Source organism: Erinaceus europaeus, chromosome 3, assembly GCF_950295315.1.
Source record: "Erinaceus europaeus chromosome 3, mEriEur2.1, whole genome shotgun sequence".
Classification (NCBI taxonomy): domain Eukaryota; kingdom Metazoa; phylum Chordata; class Mammalia; order Eulipotyphla; family Erinaceidae; genus Erinaceus; species Erinaceus europaeus.
Window position 1 is genome coordinate 16,729,236 of NC_080164.1, and position 16,399 is coordinate 16,745,634.

The 16,399-nt window shown below is 55.6% G+C and overlaps 1 protein-coding gene across 5 annotated transcripts in view; it reads right to left on the reverse strand.

Annotated features, from left to right (window-relative positions):
- Positions 1-16,399, reverse strand: part of OTOF (otoferlin) — an 89,903-nt gene that overhangs the window by 40,890 nt on the left and 32,614 nt on the right. For 4 of the 5 annotated variants that reach the window (XM_060186704.1, XM_060186702.1, XM_060186706.1 and 1 more), the window contains exons 3-5: positions 12,538-12,626; positions 9,632-9,731; positions 7,077-7,258 (exon numbers count right to left, since the gene is read on the reverse strand). In XM_060186704.1, the coding sequence (XP_060042687.1) occupies positions 7,077-7,258; positions 9,632-9,731; positions 12,538-12,626 (371 nt within the window). Of the gene's footprint in view, positions 1-1,210; positions 1,256-7,076; positions 7,259-9,631; positions 9,732-12,537; positions 12,627-16,399 lie in introns of all 5 variants that reach the window. The other variant, XM_060186703.1, reaches the window with a different exon arrangement.

The window sequence follows — 16,399 nt, forward strand, 5'->3', positions numbered from 1 at the left end:
TCGGGGCTCCTCTCCGGAGTCTGAATGTAAGCAGTACCCCACATCATGCCTGTGTGTGTTCCTCCAGATACCCATTCCTGCTGTCCTCAGGATGACTTCATAGGCTCTAAGTTCTTACTTGTTGGGACCACAGTTTGAGGCCAATGTGGCAATTCTGGGCTGAGTTTCCTTGCATGGAAAATAAGGAGAAGGTCTCTGGCTTTTCAGCTCTTACTGGTGTGTTTGGAGATTTTAGTTAAATTAAGAATCTGATCAAGTGCTCTGTACTTTCTGGGTCTGTCTTGCATGTGTGATGCCCTGGGTCCAGCCCCCAGCACAGCATGAAAGCATCATGACTAGAATGGGTAGAGCTCCATGAAGGATGGAGTGGTGCTTTGGTCTCTCTCTTTCTCTCCTCCACTCTCTGTTTCTAAAAAATGTGGAATAAAAATTGGGCTGGGAGTAGAGTGCGTGTTTGATGTTCTGGGTTTGACCCCTGTACTGCATAAAATGCCAGTGCTCTGGGGACTCTCTCTCTCTCCCTATGCTTTAGTCCCAGGTCTGCCCCATTCTGGGGTGAGCCACTTCCCGTCTCTGGAACACAAAACTGTCACCTGTAAGAAAACAAAGCAGACTCCCCCCCCACCCCCCCTCCCCGCGTATGGCCAGACCTTGTGACATTAGTAGTGACCCTGCACTGCTAGGGGTGGGGCATGGGGGCAGCGAGACTCATTCAAGCCTCCTAGGCCTTGCACCTTTGTAGCCCTTCCCATCTGGAACCCCCAGTCCCGGATCCCTTCCTCCCCAGGCAGCCTTAGGGGAGCAGAGAAGAGATGGTGAGGTCTATCAGAAGGGGACCCCTCTCTTCAGCTTTCTGATCTGGCCACCCCTGTAGCCACTCAGCTTCCAGAGTTGGGCCTCCTTGGGCATCCAGAGCTGCCTCTACTTGGCCCTGCCATGAAAGTGGGGGAGGCAGCCAGTGACTTCCAGGGTCTCCCTGTCCCCAGAAACCCAGAGCCTGACCTAAGGGTGTGGGGAGGCTCATTGGGGAAGGGAAGCATAAAGGGAATAGAGACAGGAAGGAGGAAGTGGAGACCCGAGGCCCATCTGGCCCGCCCCATGCTGGCAGGTGGGGAGGCCTCCTTCACCCTGCCATGCCAGCCCAGGCCAGCTACACCACCCACTCCCTGGGGTGAAGGCCCCCGGCTCCACCTTGGTCTGGGACACCTACTTGTGCTCGCCATCTCTGCCTCCCTTGGTCTTCTCTCTGCCTTTGCTGAGTCAGGGGAGAAATGAGGAGACAAGGGGACACGTATGAGAGACACTTGCACACTTAGTCCCTGACCCTGAAGACCCCCACACGCCCCAGGAGGGCTCCTTGGCCCAGGGAGCCCCTCACCCCATAGCCTCTCACCTCAGCTTTCCTGAGCCTATAGGGTGGGGCTACTTTTGTTTCCTGCCTGGTAGGTAGGGGGCTCTTGGGAGTGGGGTTGGGTGGTCACTATTCTAACCCTGACCCCAAGCTCAGGGGAGCCTGGAGCCACTGTGAAGGGGACCAGCTGATCTCTCCCTATCCACCACCCCAGGCCTGGACCTGGGAGTTCAGAAGGTGGGAGTGCCAGGTTCTCCATGCTAGACCACCCTACTGCTCCCCACCCCCATTCCTGTCCTCCACCCCACAGAGTGGGAAGCACAAGGCTGGGGGGGGGGGGAAACCTCTGGGAAGGAAAGTGACCTAGAAGGAAGTATGTGACTGCAATTGATCTAACACTTTAGTTGGAGAATAGATCCTTCTGTCACTTCTTAGTGAAGCTTCCATAGACCCTTCTAGAATATTCTCTCAACACTTCCCAGATGCTGTAGCAATGAGGAGGAAGAAATGAAAGAGGACAGCAGCTTCCCTTTCTTCCATGTACTGGCACAGACTTTGTGCAGGGGGCTGGACTGGCTTTTCCAGAAGGTTAGGCTGGAGCTCTTGTCTGAGAAGAGTCAACACCAGCCAGGTCCTTGCCAGCATCAGTGGAGCAGAGACAGGGACAGACAGGACAGCTATGTTCTGGGCCTGTGCCCTGCTGGCCATGGAGGCTGCCCAGGCCCAGGCCTCTACTAGTGTCTACTGGGACCTGTGTGGACTCTGTTCTGAAGTAATGATTCTAGTGAGCTGAGGAACAAATAGGAGCCATCCTGAACCTCACCTCCATTATCCCAAGTGGGGCTGCCTCTCTCTGAGTAATCAACCTGGAGAGTTTGTCTCTATCATTTACATAGCAACACCGGCCATGTATCTATCTTCCCACCTACCTACTTATCTATTTATCAGAAAGTGACACTTTGACCCTGAGAAGCATGCAAATCTTTGCAATAAAGGAGGCAGAAGGGGAAGTGTGCCGCCTGGGAACTGGCAAGAGTAGGGCAGAAAGGTGGACTTTTGTAGATGGAAGACAAATCAGAAATATCAGATGCTGTTTTTTTCCTTCTCTTTGGCTTTGCTTTGAATTCTCAGAATGGCATCGAGTTGCTCCTAGGGAGGGGTAACAGCTCAGGCACACAGCAATGGGGGGCGTGGCACAGCAGGCACCCTTGACCTGGGCACACAGCACGTGCTTTCCTCCCTGCCCTCGGCCCCTCCCGGCTTTGCAGTTCCTGATTTTGAGGCCTCTGAGCTGACCATGAGGCTGCATACAGGCCCACTCAGAAGATGGACATGAAAAAGGGAAAAGACACGGTTGTGATTTTGCTGCATCCGGGATTGTGACTACCAGTGCTGACAATAATCACAAGGCCCTCAGTCTCCTGATCTCCCTCAAGCTCCTCTCCCAGGGCTCTGTGCTGAGAAAAGCAGCCACCAGTGGGAGGCTCAATATGGTGGCCAGCTCAATATGGCAGCTTCACAGTGCTTCACAGTGCTGGGCCTCCCTTGGGCACTCAGCCTGGGAGGGGCCCCTAATCAAGGCCAGGCTTGGGGGAATCTGCTAGCACACTTCCCCTGAAGCCCCAGAAGAAGCCCAAGTCTGACTCCTTTGGCTGTCTGGGGGGCTGCTGCCCCGTGGGCACTCTGAGTGGAGGCAGGAAGAGGGCTGGGACCACAGGGACTGGTGAGCACCATGCAGAGGTGAGGTTGGCGATTCTGATGTCACACATACATGCCTGTGGATGTCCTGGGCCCAGTGTCCATCTGCCAGAGCCCCCAGCATGCACACCTTCCCTGCCGTCTGACCCCCGTAAGTGAGGAAGGTAGCAGCTTCCATGGGTCTCATGGAAGTGGATGACGGACCTGGCAGTTAAAGGAGAAAAGGGGCTTCCCATGAGCCAGGCGGTAGCGCAGCAGGTTAAGCGCATGTGGCGCAAAGCACAAGGACCAGCATAAGGATCCCGTTTCGAGCCCCTGGCTCCCCACCTGCAGAGGAGTCGCTTCACAGGCGGTGAGGCAGGTCTGCAGGTGTCTATCTTTCTCTCCCCCTCTCTGTCTTCCCTTCCTCTCTTCATTTCTCTCTGTCCTATCCAGCAACGACAACATCAATAACAATAATAACTACAATAACAAGGGTGACAAAAGGGAATAAATAAATATAAAAAAGTTTTTTAAAAAATTTTTTTAAAAAAGAAAAGGGGCTTTCCACTTCTCCCCAGCAGAGGGGGCCCACCAGGAACCTTGAGATTCTTAGGGAACACCTCAGAATTCCTTGGTGTAGTCTCAGGCCTTGGGGGTAGGGTGGGGAGGCGGAGGAGGGGAAAGGAAGGCTGGGCAGCAGAAGCAGGGGGGGCTGTGGAGGGCAGAAGTGCCAAGCAGGTGGAAAAAAAAGAGAGAAGGCCACAGACTAGAGGGAGTCTGAGGTGAAACCCAGGACTCCTCCCTCTGTCCTCTGCTGTGACTCCTGCAGCCACATGGCGGCAGAGCCCAGAAGCCAGGAGTGAGTGGATCTTCTGAGAGAACGCAGGTGGAAACACGTGAGCAGGCATGCATATATATATATACACGTACATGCATGCACACCCATGTGTGTGCATGAGGCAGAGGTAAACTGACATGCAGAGGCCCAGGACTGATTCTGGGTTTCTAAGAGCAAAGCACCCATGTGGTGAGTGCTTCCTTCTCACATGCTGCCAGCTGGGGGGTGAGGGGATCCTGGGGATGTGAGGTAGCCCAGGACGCCCAGTGGCTCTGAAGCACCAGGTCTGGGCAGCCCTTGCTTCCTGGGCCCTTGTGTAGGGTGGAGAGCAAGTGCAGAGAAGGAGCTTTCCAGGGCCTGCGCCAGAGGTCAGTGCTGTGCAGAGTCAGCTGGGAAACACAGAGGCAGGGAAGGGCTGAGGAGGGAAACGATGCCGGCTGAGCCCTGCATGGTGACTCACATGCATCATCTCATTTAATCTTTTAAAAAAATTTTATTAACATTTATTTATTTATTTATTTTGGATATGGACAGAGAAAAGTTGGGAAGGAAAGGGAGAGAGGGAGAGAGATACCTGCAGCCCTGTTTCACTACTTGTGAAGCTTCCCCTGCAGGTGGGGACCAGGGGCTTGGACCCAGGCCCTGGCGCACTGCAATGTGTGCGCTCAGCTAGGCACACCGTCTGGCCCCATGCCTCATTTGGCACCAGGAGTCCCCTTCCAGGGACAGGAAAATGGGGCCTCTGGGTGCAGAGCTGAGATCACAGCCCTGTGCTCTCTATGGCACCAGGCTTCCTTCCAGAACATTCCTGGAAGTCTTTTTTTATAGAACATTTAAAAATTTTCTTTTACTCGCTAGGACAGAGAGAAAGTGAGATGTAAAGGGGAGATAGAGTGAGAGAAAGAGACACCTGCAGCCCTACATACTGCTTGTGGGTGGGGAACTGGGGCTTGAACTCAGGTCTTTGCCTTTGTGCACTCAACCAGGTATGTCACCACTTGACCCCTGCCTGCACTGGAGATCTTTTACAGAGAACTTACTAAAATCGTGGGCCCCTGGTTTTGGGGGAAGGAGTAGAGGAACATGCAGAAGACAGTGACTGAGCAGTCTGGGAGAGTTAGGGGCATGGCAGAGAGGGTCTTGGGGTGCTGTGCTGGGGCCTGGGGGCTCAGGCAGTGCTGGGCAGGCATTCTTGGAGCTGGGGTGGAGGCACTGGGGCAGCGGCTTAAGGCTGTGGCAGCCGGTGCCCTTCTCTGGGGGGCATCTGCAGAGGAACCTCCTGGGTACTGGAAGCGGATGGCAGGAGCCCAGCTGGGGGACCTCAGCCTGCAGGGCGAAATTGGGGACACCAGGGCCTTGCCCTGTCAGTCTCCTCTGCCGTCCTTTCAGGCACTGTCCCCATTAGTTCTGAGCTGAGGCTGTGTCCTGCCCACTTGCTCCAATCCCCACCCTTAGCCTGCTCCTCACCCATCTGCTCCAGACAGACAGACTCCCATGCCACACCCCGTGTGTCTCAAGGAGCAGATGGGACCCTTCTTGGCAGCACAGCGATGTTTGTCCTGATGGTTTTGAGCTGAAGGAGAGGTGAGGGGGCACCTTGGTTGAGAAAAGGATCAGCCTTCCTGGGGGCGTGGGGTGGGCAGGACAGGGTCAGATGTCCCGTCTCTCCTGTGGGGTGGTGAGGTTCAGGGTGGGGGGTCTTTCTAGCCCAGAAACACTTGTGGTGTCCTTCCAGACTTCAGAGTCTGCAGGCACCTGGGTGATGGGCTGAGAGACAATGGGAGCTGTGAGGCCAGCACCAGGTATCCCACCCCCCTGCCTGCCCAATCACCCCACTCTATTTCCAGATTCACTGTCTCCATAAGGGCAGCTGGACCCCAACAGCAGGAGTGCCTCCCCCCACCCCAACTCTAAACCATGTCCTCTCTAACAGCTCAGAACCTTGCACTAGGGAATCAGCTCAGCAGTGGTGAGCAGGACGCTGCCCAAGGCCCGGAGTTTGATCCCCAGAACTGCCAAATGCTTCAGTCTGTTGCCGTTGTCACCCTCACCCAGTTCCCTGTCCCTGGATGCACCTGTCCTCCTGCTCCTGCAGCCCTGGTGGTGGGAAGGGCTGGTCAGGGGTTGGAGGGGATGGCAGGTTGGAGTGCCTGCCTTCTCTGTCTCCTTACTCCTGGTGCCAGGACTCCTGCAGCCCTGGGGACCTAAATTCCCCCCTCCTTGCTTCCTGATGTCCTCCCTTCATCCACATCCTGACCTCCTTGGTGAGAGGAATGGGTTTGGCATTGCCCGGCTGCAACTCCTTAAAAGGCTACCTACCCTCTTGTCTACTCAGGAATGCTGCATATGGGATCTACCCATGGGATCTACCTGTAGGATCATCCCATGGGATATACCTGCAGGATCTACCCATGGGATCCAGAGCATCCCCGGGACCCCAGGATGTCAGAGTTGGAGGGGAGCCTGCCTCTCTCTTAGTGACTCTGGGGTAGGAGTAGGGCGGCTTATGACTTCCCGAAAGCCCCACTTCCAGCCTGTCCCCCCCATCCTCTCTGTGCATCCCCGCCTGTCAGGGTGGGGGCTCTCACTGTACTGGGCCCCATCTCACAGGTCAGGAGAGACAGCCAGGAGGCTAGGACCTGCCAAGGCTCATGAGGCTGTCAGGCAGAGCTGGGGCTCAGCCTTTTCCCCCCAGTCTAAGGAGCCCTGCTAGCCTGGGCTGGGGGAGGTCCAGCCACACTCGCTCAGGCATGGCATGAGGGCAACATTCCCTGCCTCCTTCCACCTCCCTCCGGGTTCCCTGAAACATGTGCGTGGAGTAGCAGGGTGCTGGAGGAGGCTCAAGTGCAAAGAAGGCAAAGGCACTGAGGGTGGGGAGGCCAGGTTCCAGTGAGAGGAGCCGCCTCCCTTAGCCTGCAGTGGACTGACCTGCACCCCCTGCTGGCTAGACCCTGGGCGGTAAGGCATCAAGTGCCACTTCCCACATCAAGCGCCACTTCCCACTCTCCCCAGGGAACTGCACTTGGGACTTGAAGCCCTCACCTGGAGGCACCCTGTCACCCACAGGGTGACTGAACTCCCTGGAAGCCAGTGGGGTCAGGAAGCCCCAGGGTCTTTGCCCTGGGGTCAGAGCCTAGATCCATCCTCAGATCCCAGTGCAGTCAGGGGGCCCTTCTGGGGGACTAGGGAGCCAGCGCCCAGTTTTACCTGCGGAAACTCTTCTCGCCTGGGGGCCTGGAGCTGGGGCAGGAGCCGGGGAGCAGCCCATCTGTCTCCTGGCTGTCCTTCCCTTCCTCGTGGAGGGACTCGTCCCCCAGGAAGTCCCCCACATCCCAGGAGCCCACCATGCCGTCCATGGCCTGATAGCGGACCTCCACGCACAGGCTGGTCTGTGGGAGAGAGGGCGTGAGTGGCTGGGCCTGTGTTCTGCTGGGTGTGTCACACCAACCTCAGGGGTGGGGACAAGCTGGGTGCTGCCCCACCTGCCCCCACTTTACAGATAAGAAGACTGAGGCTCAGGAAGACTACAGGCCCTATGGCCCAGGTTTCCTGCCTCCTGGTGCCTGAGGCTCTGGGCAGATGTTCTTGGATCTAGGTTCTCAGGTTCTTGTGCAGTGGAAATTTGCAAGACCAAACAAGTGAGTCTCCAGAAGCCTTTACTGGGGCTGGTGCACAGGCACAAGGGGAACTTGGCTCCTCAGGGGACCCCGTGCAAGGGCACTGGGGTAGGGCATGCAGGCAGCTCCTAGACACAGGGGAGGTGATCAGGCAAAGCCCACTCATCAGGGACAGTGAAGCCCACTGGTCAGGGATGAGTCACAAGTGCTCTCTGGGGCCAGCTCAGGCTGCTTATGGTGGTGGAGCCTCACTGCTGCCCCCCTGATGGTGCCTGAGCTCAGTCACCCTTCAGAGGAGTCCTGGCTGGAAGGAAACATGTAGACAGAGCAGGAGTTTGGGCCCTATTTCTATTCACCCCAGGGGAGGGAGCCTTGCTGGATGGTGGCACCTGGACTGTTGCGGGCTCCCTGAGCCCACTGTGTACACAAGCATGGCATCACTCAGTGTGCCTAGGGAGTCAGCCACCTCTTGTCGTAGACAGGCCTTCAGGGAGGGGGGGTGGTCCCCAGAAACTGGCTGACCTCTCCTGGCTTCCAAGGCTCCTGGGAGATGTGACTGCATGGGCCCAGGTACTGGATGCCCCAGGAAGGTGTGGGCCAGCATTTCTTCCTGCCCGTGATGGTTGCCCCACCACCCTGCAGGGACCTGCGAGTCACCCTGGGTTCTTCCCAGGGGGAAGAGGAGCTTTTTGACTGGACCTAGCCTGTGATGTGGAAAAGCTGGTGTGCTTCTCACTGTGTGCTTGGGCCACTTCCCTGAAGGTTCAGGACTTGGGGAGACTCACTCCAGTCCCCTCCACAAGTGATGGGAACACCCCCTCCTCACAGCTCTGCGGGTGGCCGAGTCTGTCACTGACAGAAATGGGGACCTGGAATTGGAAGTCACTTCTCTTCCAAGAACTCAGGGTTCCCACCCATAAAGTGGACAGCTATGGCAGGTGGGGGGTGGGCTAGGTGTTCTCTCTGAGACCTCAAATGCTCTCTTGTTCTCTGCGAAGAGGCATCTGAGACAGTGGGGCATTATGGGATTTCCTGCCACAGCCTTGGGCTTCTCAGAGAGGGCCCCTCCCTTTTTGCATCTCTGGGGCCACAGTCCCTGCCCACTGACACTAGGCCCACATGCCAGCCAGGACCCGAGTGGGGAGCCATGGACCAGCTGCATTCTACCCACAGGTTAACTGAGGCCAGACCTCAGACAATGGATTTTATCTATAATACATGATGTTTTGCTAAAGTATATGTGATTTCACACTGTGATTTTACCTATTTAGCTCTTACAGTGTGCTCTAAGATGCTAAACACTTCCATTTCTTCTCATGTCTTCTTCTTTTTAAGAAATTAGGATTTTAAAATATTAATATTTTTTTATTTTTCTTATATTCTTGGTAAGACACAGAGAAAATGAGAAGCGATGGAGGGGTAGAGAGGGTGAGACACCTTCAGCACTGCTTCACTGCTCATGAAGCTCCTGCTACAGGTGAGAACCAGGGGGCCTTGAACCCGGGCCTTTGTGAACAGTGACTGTGTAACTGCCCTTCTTCTCCTTCCCCTTCCCCTCCCCCTTCTCCTTCTTCTTCTTCTTTTTTTAAATCACTGCCAGGGCCTCTTGCCTGCCAGATTCCACTGCTCCTGGCAGACTTCCCCCCCCTTTCAATTTCATATAGCAAGAGGTAGAGAGGGAGAGAAAGAGAGCCATTGCGGCACCACCTCCACTCACAGTTCCCTATAATGACATGCGCAGTGCTCCTGTGTGGTGCCAGGAGCTTGAATCTGGGTCAGGCAAATGGTCAAGTGTGGGCTATCTCCCAGCCTCTCCTTTTGTTCCTTTCCTTTTTTTTTTTTTTTTTTTTTAAGGATTTTATTTATTTATTCATGAGAAAGATAGAAGGAGAGAGAAAGAACCAGACATCATGCTAGTACATGTGCTGCTGGGGATTGAACTAAGGATCTCACACTTGAAAGCCTAATGCTTTATCCATTGTGCCACCTCCCGGACCACTTTTTTTTTTTTAAATGAGACAGAGAGCAAGAGAACACAGAGCACTTATCTTGTCCCAAGGGCTCACCCACAACCACTGGGCTGAGGAGCTGGGGAAGCAGGTCCCGGGCCTATCACAGTCACGTACAGGGACTCAGGACGCCCACCTTGAGGACGGCATTGTTGTCATCAATGAGTGTGTCTGTCACCTCCACGTGGTTCTTCTCCACCACCTTCTGCAGCACCATGCGAAAGGTCCCGATGAGCCTGTGAGGCAGCAGCGGGGACATGAGGAGGCCAGGGTGTGCCCCTGGGTCCTGTGAGCCCCTCTTTCCCTAGTGGATGCCTCAGGTGGTCAGGCAGTCCCTAGATCAGCAGAGACCCTGCAATGTGATAAGACACCTCCAGGGGGTAGGAGGGAGCTATTCCATGCCAGTGCTGGGGAAGCCTCGGAACACCTTCCAGGCCTCAGAAAGGAATGAGTCTCACTGGGAGAAGGGGGGGAGGGTTGACAGAGAGAAGTTGAGAGGAGATAGGAAGAAAGACAGACACCTGCAGACCTGCTTTGCCACTTGTGAAGAATCACTCCTGCAGGTGGGGAGTCAGGGTGCGAACCTTAACTGGGTGCACCACCACTCAGCCCCTTTCCCGATTTCTCTCTGTCTCTGTCCAAAATAAATAAATATTTAAAAACAATAGTACTCTTAGTGCTTGGGTCCTGGCGCTTGCTAGCCAAGCCCTCCCTCTGCCTGCAGCCAGGAGCGCCCTCTACTGGCGGGCAGGAAGCCTGTTTCCCACCCAGGCTGCCTCCCTTCATCTGGGTGCAAACAGAGGCCTGCCTGTGATCTCATCTCTTGGGTCAGCCGAGAGGAGCTGCTCAGAGATTCAGGGGCAGCTGAGTAAGGGGTGCATATGCCCCTTCTGGAGCCTGGGCTGTCCAGTGTGGTCCATGGGGTCCCCATCACAATGAGGTTGCCCCCCAGAGAACCCCACCAGCCCACAGAATGGCTGGGCAGGGGTCCTGGGTGACTGGCCAGCAGGGAGACAGTCTGCCCATTGACCACAGTGGAGTCACACCCAGGCCCAGACCATCAATAATTCATGGCTCTCCCCAGGGAGCTGGTGTCAGGTGCCCTGGCCAGTGAGGCCTCCCCTCTGCCCTGATTCCTGAATTATTCATGGGGTCCAGGAGACTGGCGTCTGGGTCAGCCACCCCTCCCATCAGGAGTCATGGTGGGTGGAATGGGGGGGGGGGGACACATGAGATGCCCTGGACCAATGCCTTGTCCTCACAGGGGACCCCCAGGCACCTGAAGGGGGTGGGGGCCGAGCAGACCTACGGCTCCTGCTCCGACCTTCCCTGCCTCCTGACCCCTGAGAGGCCCTTAATCACTCATTCCTTGGGAAATGAAATGCTACCCCACACTCAGCTGAACCCTTGGGGGAACCCCCGTGAATGTCATGGCACTTCCTGAGTCAGAACCCCCATGCATTATGGCTCCACCCCATTCTCCTAGGCATGGGGAGTCCACTATTTCTTGGGACTCATTGGTCGGGTGGCTGTTTCCCAGATGTCCGATGTTTTCAGTGGGGCCACCTGGTCCTGGTCCTTCCACCAGCTCTATCTCTCTCCTTCCTCTTCTATGTGGTGGAGAAGCTTCTGGGGTGAGGGGCAGGGATGGTACCTTAAACCTCGATTCTAGTAGCTCCAGTGACTACCACTGTGTCTGCTGGGGTACAGGGTGTTTGGTCAATAAATGTCTGGTGAATGACTAAGAAGAACAGAGGGTGGGAGGATGGATGGAAGGATGATGGATGGATGGATGATAGACAGACTGGATGGATGGATGAAAGGATGACAGATGAGTAGAAGGATGGATGGGAGCATGAATGAATGTAAAGATAGAAGGACTAATGGACAGAAGGATGACGGGTAGGTAGAAAGATAAATGGATGGGTGATGGATGAATGGGAGGGTGGATGGGAGGATGGAGGGTGAATGGATAGAAGGGTAGATGGAAGGATTTTGGCTGGAAGGGTGGACAGATGGAAGATAAATGAGTAGAAAGATGGAGAATAGATGGAAGGGTGGATGAATAAGAAAGATGGGTGGACAGAAGTATGAAAGGATGGATGAATCTATCCTCTGTGATTCTCCCTTCCCTGTCAGAAGCCAAGAGATAAAGCCCCTTCCCCAGTGACCCCAGGCTACAGCTCCAGGTGTTTTCTCTCCTAAACTAGTGTGACCCTGGCCTCTTCTCTGACTGTTTGGCAAATATGAATCTAGTCTGAGATGAGGGTGGCTTCTCTTTGGTTTCTGTTGCCTCCCTGTCGGGTCGCACTGGGCTCTCAGGGGGCACCCCAGCCCCTCAATTCTGGACACAGCACAGTTCAGCCAGACCTTCTTCTAGTGAGAAGAGCAGCTGGCTTTTAAACTCGAGATGAGGCTGAACATTTCTTATATTCAGCCAGTACCACACCCTGTCTGAGCTGTTCAGAATTCTGCTCATTATAGTGAGAGAGAGAGAGAGAGAGAGAGAGAGAGAGAGAGAGAGAGAGGAACCCCCTGGCTGGGTATTTGAGGAAGGAGTAAATAAATGAACACCATCTCACTTCATTCTCACAGCTTCCCTTTAAGCCAGCACTGTCCTCTCTACATGAATACACTGAGCTCAGAGAGGCTGTGCGACCTGCTTAGGGTAGCACAGCAGTGACTGAACTGGAGAGGAGACTCAGGCTCTGTGCACCTTCTCTGTGAAGGTGACAGGTCTGCCCTCTAGGCCACAGTCTCTGGGAGGGTGTCCTCATCCATTGTCCTTTTCTCAGGTAGCTTCTGGGTGGCTGGGGGCTGGGGACAGGAGGCAGGAGCATGAGGGTGGGGTGTCCTCGGCAGACAATCACCAGGAGGGCTGGGGGGCTCTGAGGATGACTTGAGGGGGAGGGCAAGGGGGGTTTTAAATGGTCAATACAGAGCAGGTCCCCAAAAGTGGGTAACAATCCAAGGAGCAGGGTGCCTGCCCCTTGCTCCCCTCATGTCCCCCCCATGTACCCACCTATCCCCCTGCCAACTCACTTGTTGCTGAAGACTTTGCTGTAGTTTAAGACCTGGATCTCAATCAGCTCAGTGCTTTCAATGCTGCTGGGCACCGGCCACCGGAAGGTCTGCAGAGAGAGGGACAGCGCGCCCTGGGGCGGGGTTGGAGGGGTCTGCAGAGAGAGGGACAGCGCGCCCTGGGGCGGGGTGGGAGGGGACAGCCATGCCCCTGGGGGGAGGGGCAGGAAGGGACAGCTCTGCCTTGTGGGGGCAGGTGGGGCCTCCCTTGCCCAGTAGCTCACTGAACCCCTACACACGGGGGTGGGAGTGTTGTGGCCCTCATCAATGGTGGTACCCTGAGGGTTGGGACCTGCCCTGGGCTGCAGAGGGAGGGGCCTTGAGCTGACCAGCATCTGTTTCTTGGCCCAGAGCCCCCACCACCACCTCACACAGTTCCTGGGGTACAGCCAGGGCGGGGACCCCAACTATGGGCTATGAGGTAGGTTTCCCTCCGTGAAGTGGGCTGTGAGCACATAGCCCTGTCTCCCGCCAGCATCACCCTCATCAGAGCCTCTCTGAGGAAGCCAGTGTCTCCCAAGCTGGTCATGGCCCCTGGGGAGACACTGCACCACAGAGGGATAGGACCCCCGGGACCCCTGAATCCCACAGAGGCGGCTGGGAGTGGCAGTCTGAGCCTCTATTCCACCTGCATCCTGAGCCCACAGCCTGAGGATGGTCCAGTGCAAACAGGAGGCCAGGCTGGTGGTGACCCTCCCACTCCACCCCATTCCACCCCCAGACTGGACGTGAGGGACAGGAAAGGAACGGGGAGACCACTAATAAGGCCTGCTGCTGAGGGCTCCTGGAGGATGGCTCCCTGGGAGGTGGTGGGAGTGTTGGTGAGGCTTCCCTGGAGAGGTGGGGAGTGAGAGTTCAAGGGGGGGGGGGTGAGGGTTCCCTGCACTGAGGATGGAGGGATGGAGGAGAGGGCTTGGGGTGGGGGAGTGCTTGGAGACTGTGGGCCCAGATGAGGAGCGGAAGGAGTCTGGGCCTCATTAAGCAGGTCTGCCTGCAGCTCAGCTCAGCTGCAATGAAGGGGCTGCGTCACTGCAGGGAGATGAAACCGCTCAGCCAGGCCCAGCTCACTGGCTGCTTGTGTGAGGGGCGTGCAGCGTGGGGCGGGTGGGTGGGGGTTGTGAGCTGATCTGTGAGGGTCTGTGGCTCAGGAAGGAGGCCTTGGGGATGGCACTCTCTGACAATGACTGTCAGCTGACAGTCACCAGGTGAGCAGGGGACAGCATCTTGAGGGGAAGAAAGTGTGACTTCCTCCTGCTTGGGGCCAGCTGACAGGTGGTCACCTGAAAGTGACATGCTGAGTGCAGCCAGGAAGGGGCTTTGGATGAGGAACATGAGAGCGGGTCAGGCCTCGATGTGGGCTGGGAGAGAGAAGACGGAGCTCTGACTGTGTCCTAGAAGCTCCTTTTATCTCTGACTTCCTCTCCTGCCCTCATCTGCCCTCCTTTCCCCGCCCACACTGCCCTCCCTCATCTTTCTTCTTCTCCCGTCTTGCTGCTCTGCTTTCTTCTCCCCACATATATTTTAATTTTTATTTACTATTTAATTGGGGGTGGGCAGGCAGGGAACCAGAGCATCACTCTGACATATGTGATGCCAGGGTCCAACTTGGGACTTGATGCCTGCAAGTCCTGTGCTCCACCTCTGAACACACCTGGCTACTCCCCAGTTTAGTCTCCCTCTGCCCCTCCCCCTCTCCCCTTTCTTTCCTTCTTGCCCTCCTCCTCCTTCCCCTCCTCCTCCTCCTCCTCCTCCTTCTCCTCCTCCTCCTTCTCCTCCTCCTCCTCCTCCTCCTCCTCCTCCTCCTCCTTCTCCTCCTCCTCCTCCTTCTCCTCCTCCTCCTCCTCCTCCTCCTCCTCCTCCTTCTCCTCCTCCTTCTTCTTCTTCTGGTACCAGGACCTCAGGAATATACTATTTCACTGCTTCTAGGCACACTTTTAATTCATTAATTCATATATATATATATATATATATATATATGGAAAGAGAGAGAGAGAGAGAGAGAGAGAGGTGGGGAGAGAGATAGGGAGAGAGAGGGAGACCACAACATTGCTCCCCTATTTAGGAAGATTCCTTTTGTTCTTTTCACAGTGCTCCCACTCAGACCAGGTTCTTGAGCACAGTAAGGCATGCTCTCTACCAGAATAGGTAAGCTATCACCTATTCTCTGTGTCTATCTTTCTGTTTGTCTGGTTGTTTTTCTGTCTACCTCTCCCTCAGAGGTTCTTAATCCTGGCTGCATGTTAGAATCACTTATGGTAACTTTGCCTCCTCCTCACCCCAGGCTGTGTTTAAACCCCAATAAAGCCGAGGTGGGGTTCAGGGGTCAGTTCAGTGAGAGCTCACTAGCTGTGTCCAGACTTGAGGCCCCGCTGAGCATCAGCTGTCATGGAAAGTGGTCCAAGCTGCTGTGCTGGGGAGACCCTGTGGAGACAGGTCCTGGAGCATGTGAGGCCACAGGAGACCCCAAGAGTCCCAGACAACACCCAGTGCACGCTGAAGTCCCGGCTGGATTACATGGAGCAGAAGGACCACCCAGCTGAGCCCATCCTACCCCAGGATCCGTCAGAGGTGTACTCTTAATAACCACAACTATTGGCTTTCTTTATTTCTTTTTTAAATATTTTATTTATTCCCTTTTGTTGCCCTTGTTGTTTTATTGTTGTAGTTATTATTGTTGTTGTTGATGATGTCATCATTGTTGAATAGGACAGAGAAATGGAGAGAGGAGGGGAAGACAGAGAGGGGGAGAGAAAGATAGACACCTGCAGACCTGCTTCACCACCTGTGAAGTGACTCCCCTGCAGGTGGGGAGCCGGGGGCTCGAACAAACCGGGATCCTTAGGCTGGTCCTTGCGCTTTTTACCACGTGCACTTAACCTGCTATGCTACCGCCCGACTCCTACTGGTTTTCTTTTTAACTAGAGACAGAGAAGTTGAGAGGGAAGGGGGAGAGAGAGGGAGAGAGAGACACCTACAGGCCTACTTCATACTTGCGAAGATCCCCCCCCCAGTGCTGGTGGGGAGCAGGGGCTTGAACCCAGTTCCTTGTACACTGTAATATGTGCACTCAATCAGGTGCATTACTGCCCAGCCCCTCACTGAAATTTTCCCATGTGGTGCCAGGGCTGGAACTCAGAGGCTCACTCACTGCAGGCATGCACTCTACTGGCTGAGCTATCTCCTGGCCTCTTGGGCTGGTTTCTTACCTAGCACTAGATGGCTGTGGCAGCCCCATGCTGCCTGTGTTCAACCTGCCTCCCACAGCCAGCTGTCTGCTCCATTTCCTTCTGACGCCCCAGGAATCCAGCTGGGCTCTCCTGGTGATTTCAGAGCCGCTGGGCCTGAGCAGAGGTCCCTGTTCCCAGCGGGCCTGGCACACAGCAGGGACTCGACAGAGAGGCCTCCCATGGAGACTGGCTGCTGGTGGAGGTGCCCTCCATACACCCCAATAAAGTGAGGGGATTGATGGCCACACTACTTAGGGGACTGTGGCATTGGCGGAGCACTTAGCTCAAAGCCTGGCACCCACCAGAGCTGGCTCTGCATGGTGCTTGTGAGAGTGGTGCTTCTAGGAGCAGGGCCACAACCACTAATCTTGGGGACAGACACCACAAGGAATAGGTGCTTTCTGGGGCAGAGGGGCAGAGGGGCAGAGGGGCAGAGGGGCAGAAGGGCAGAGGGCAGAGGGGCAGAGGGGCAGAGGGAAGAAGGGCAGAGGGGCAGAGGGGCAGAAAGGCAGAGGGGCAGAGGGGCAGAGGGGCAGAGGGCAGAAGGGCAGAGGGTCAGATGGGCAGAGGGCTGAAGGGCAGAGAGGCAGAGGGGC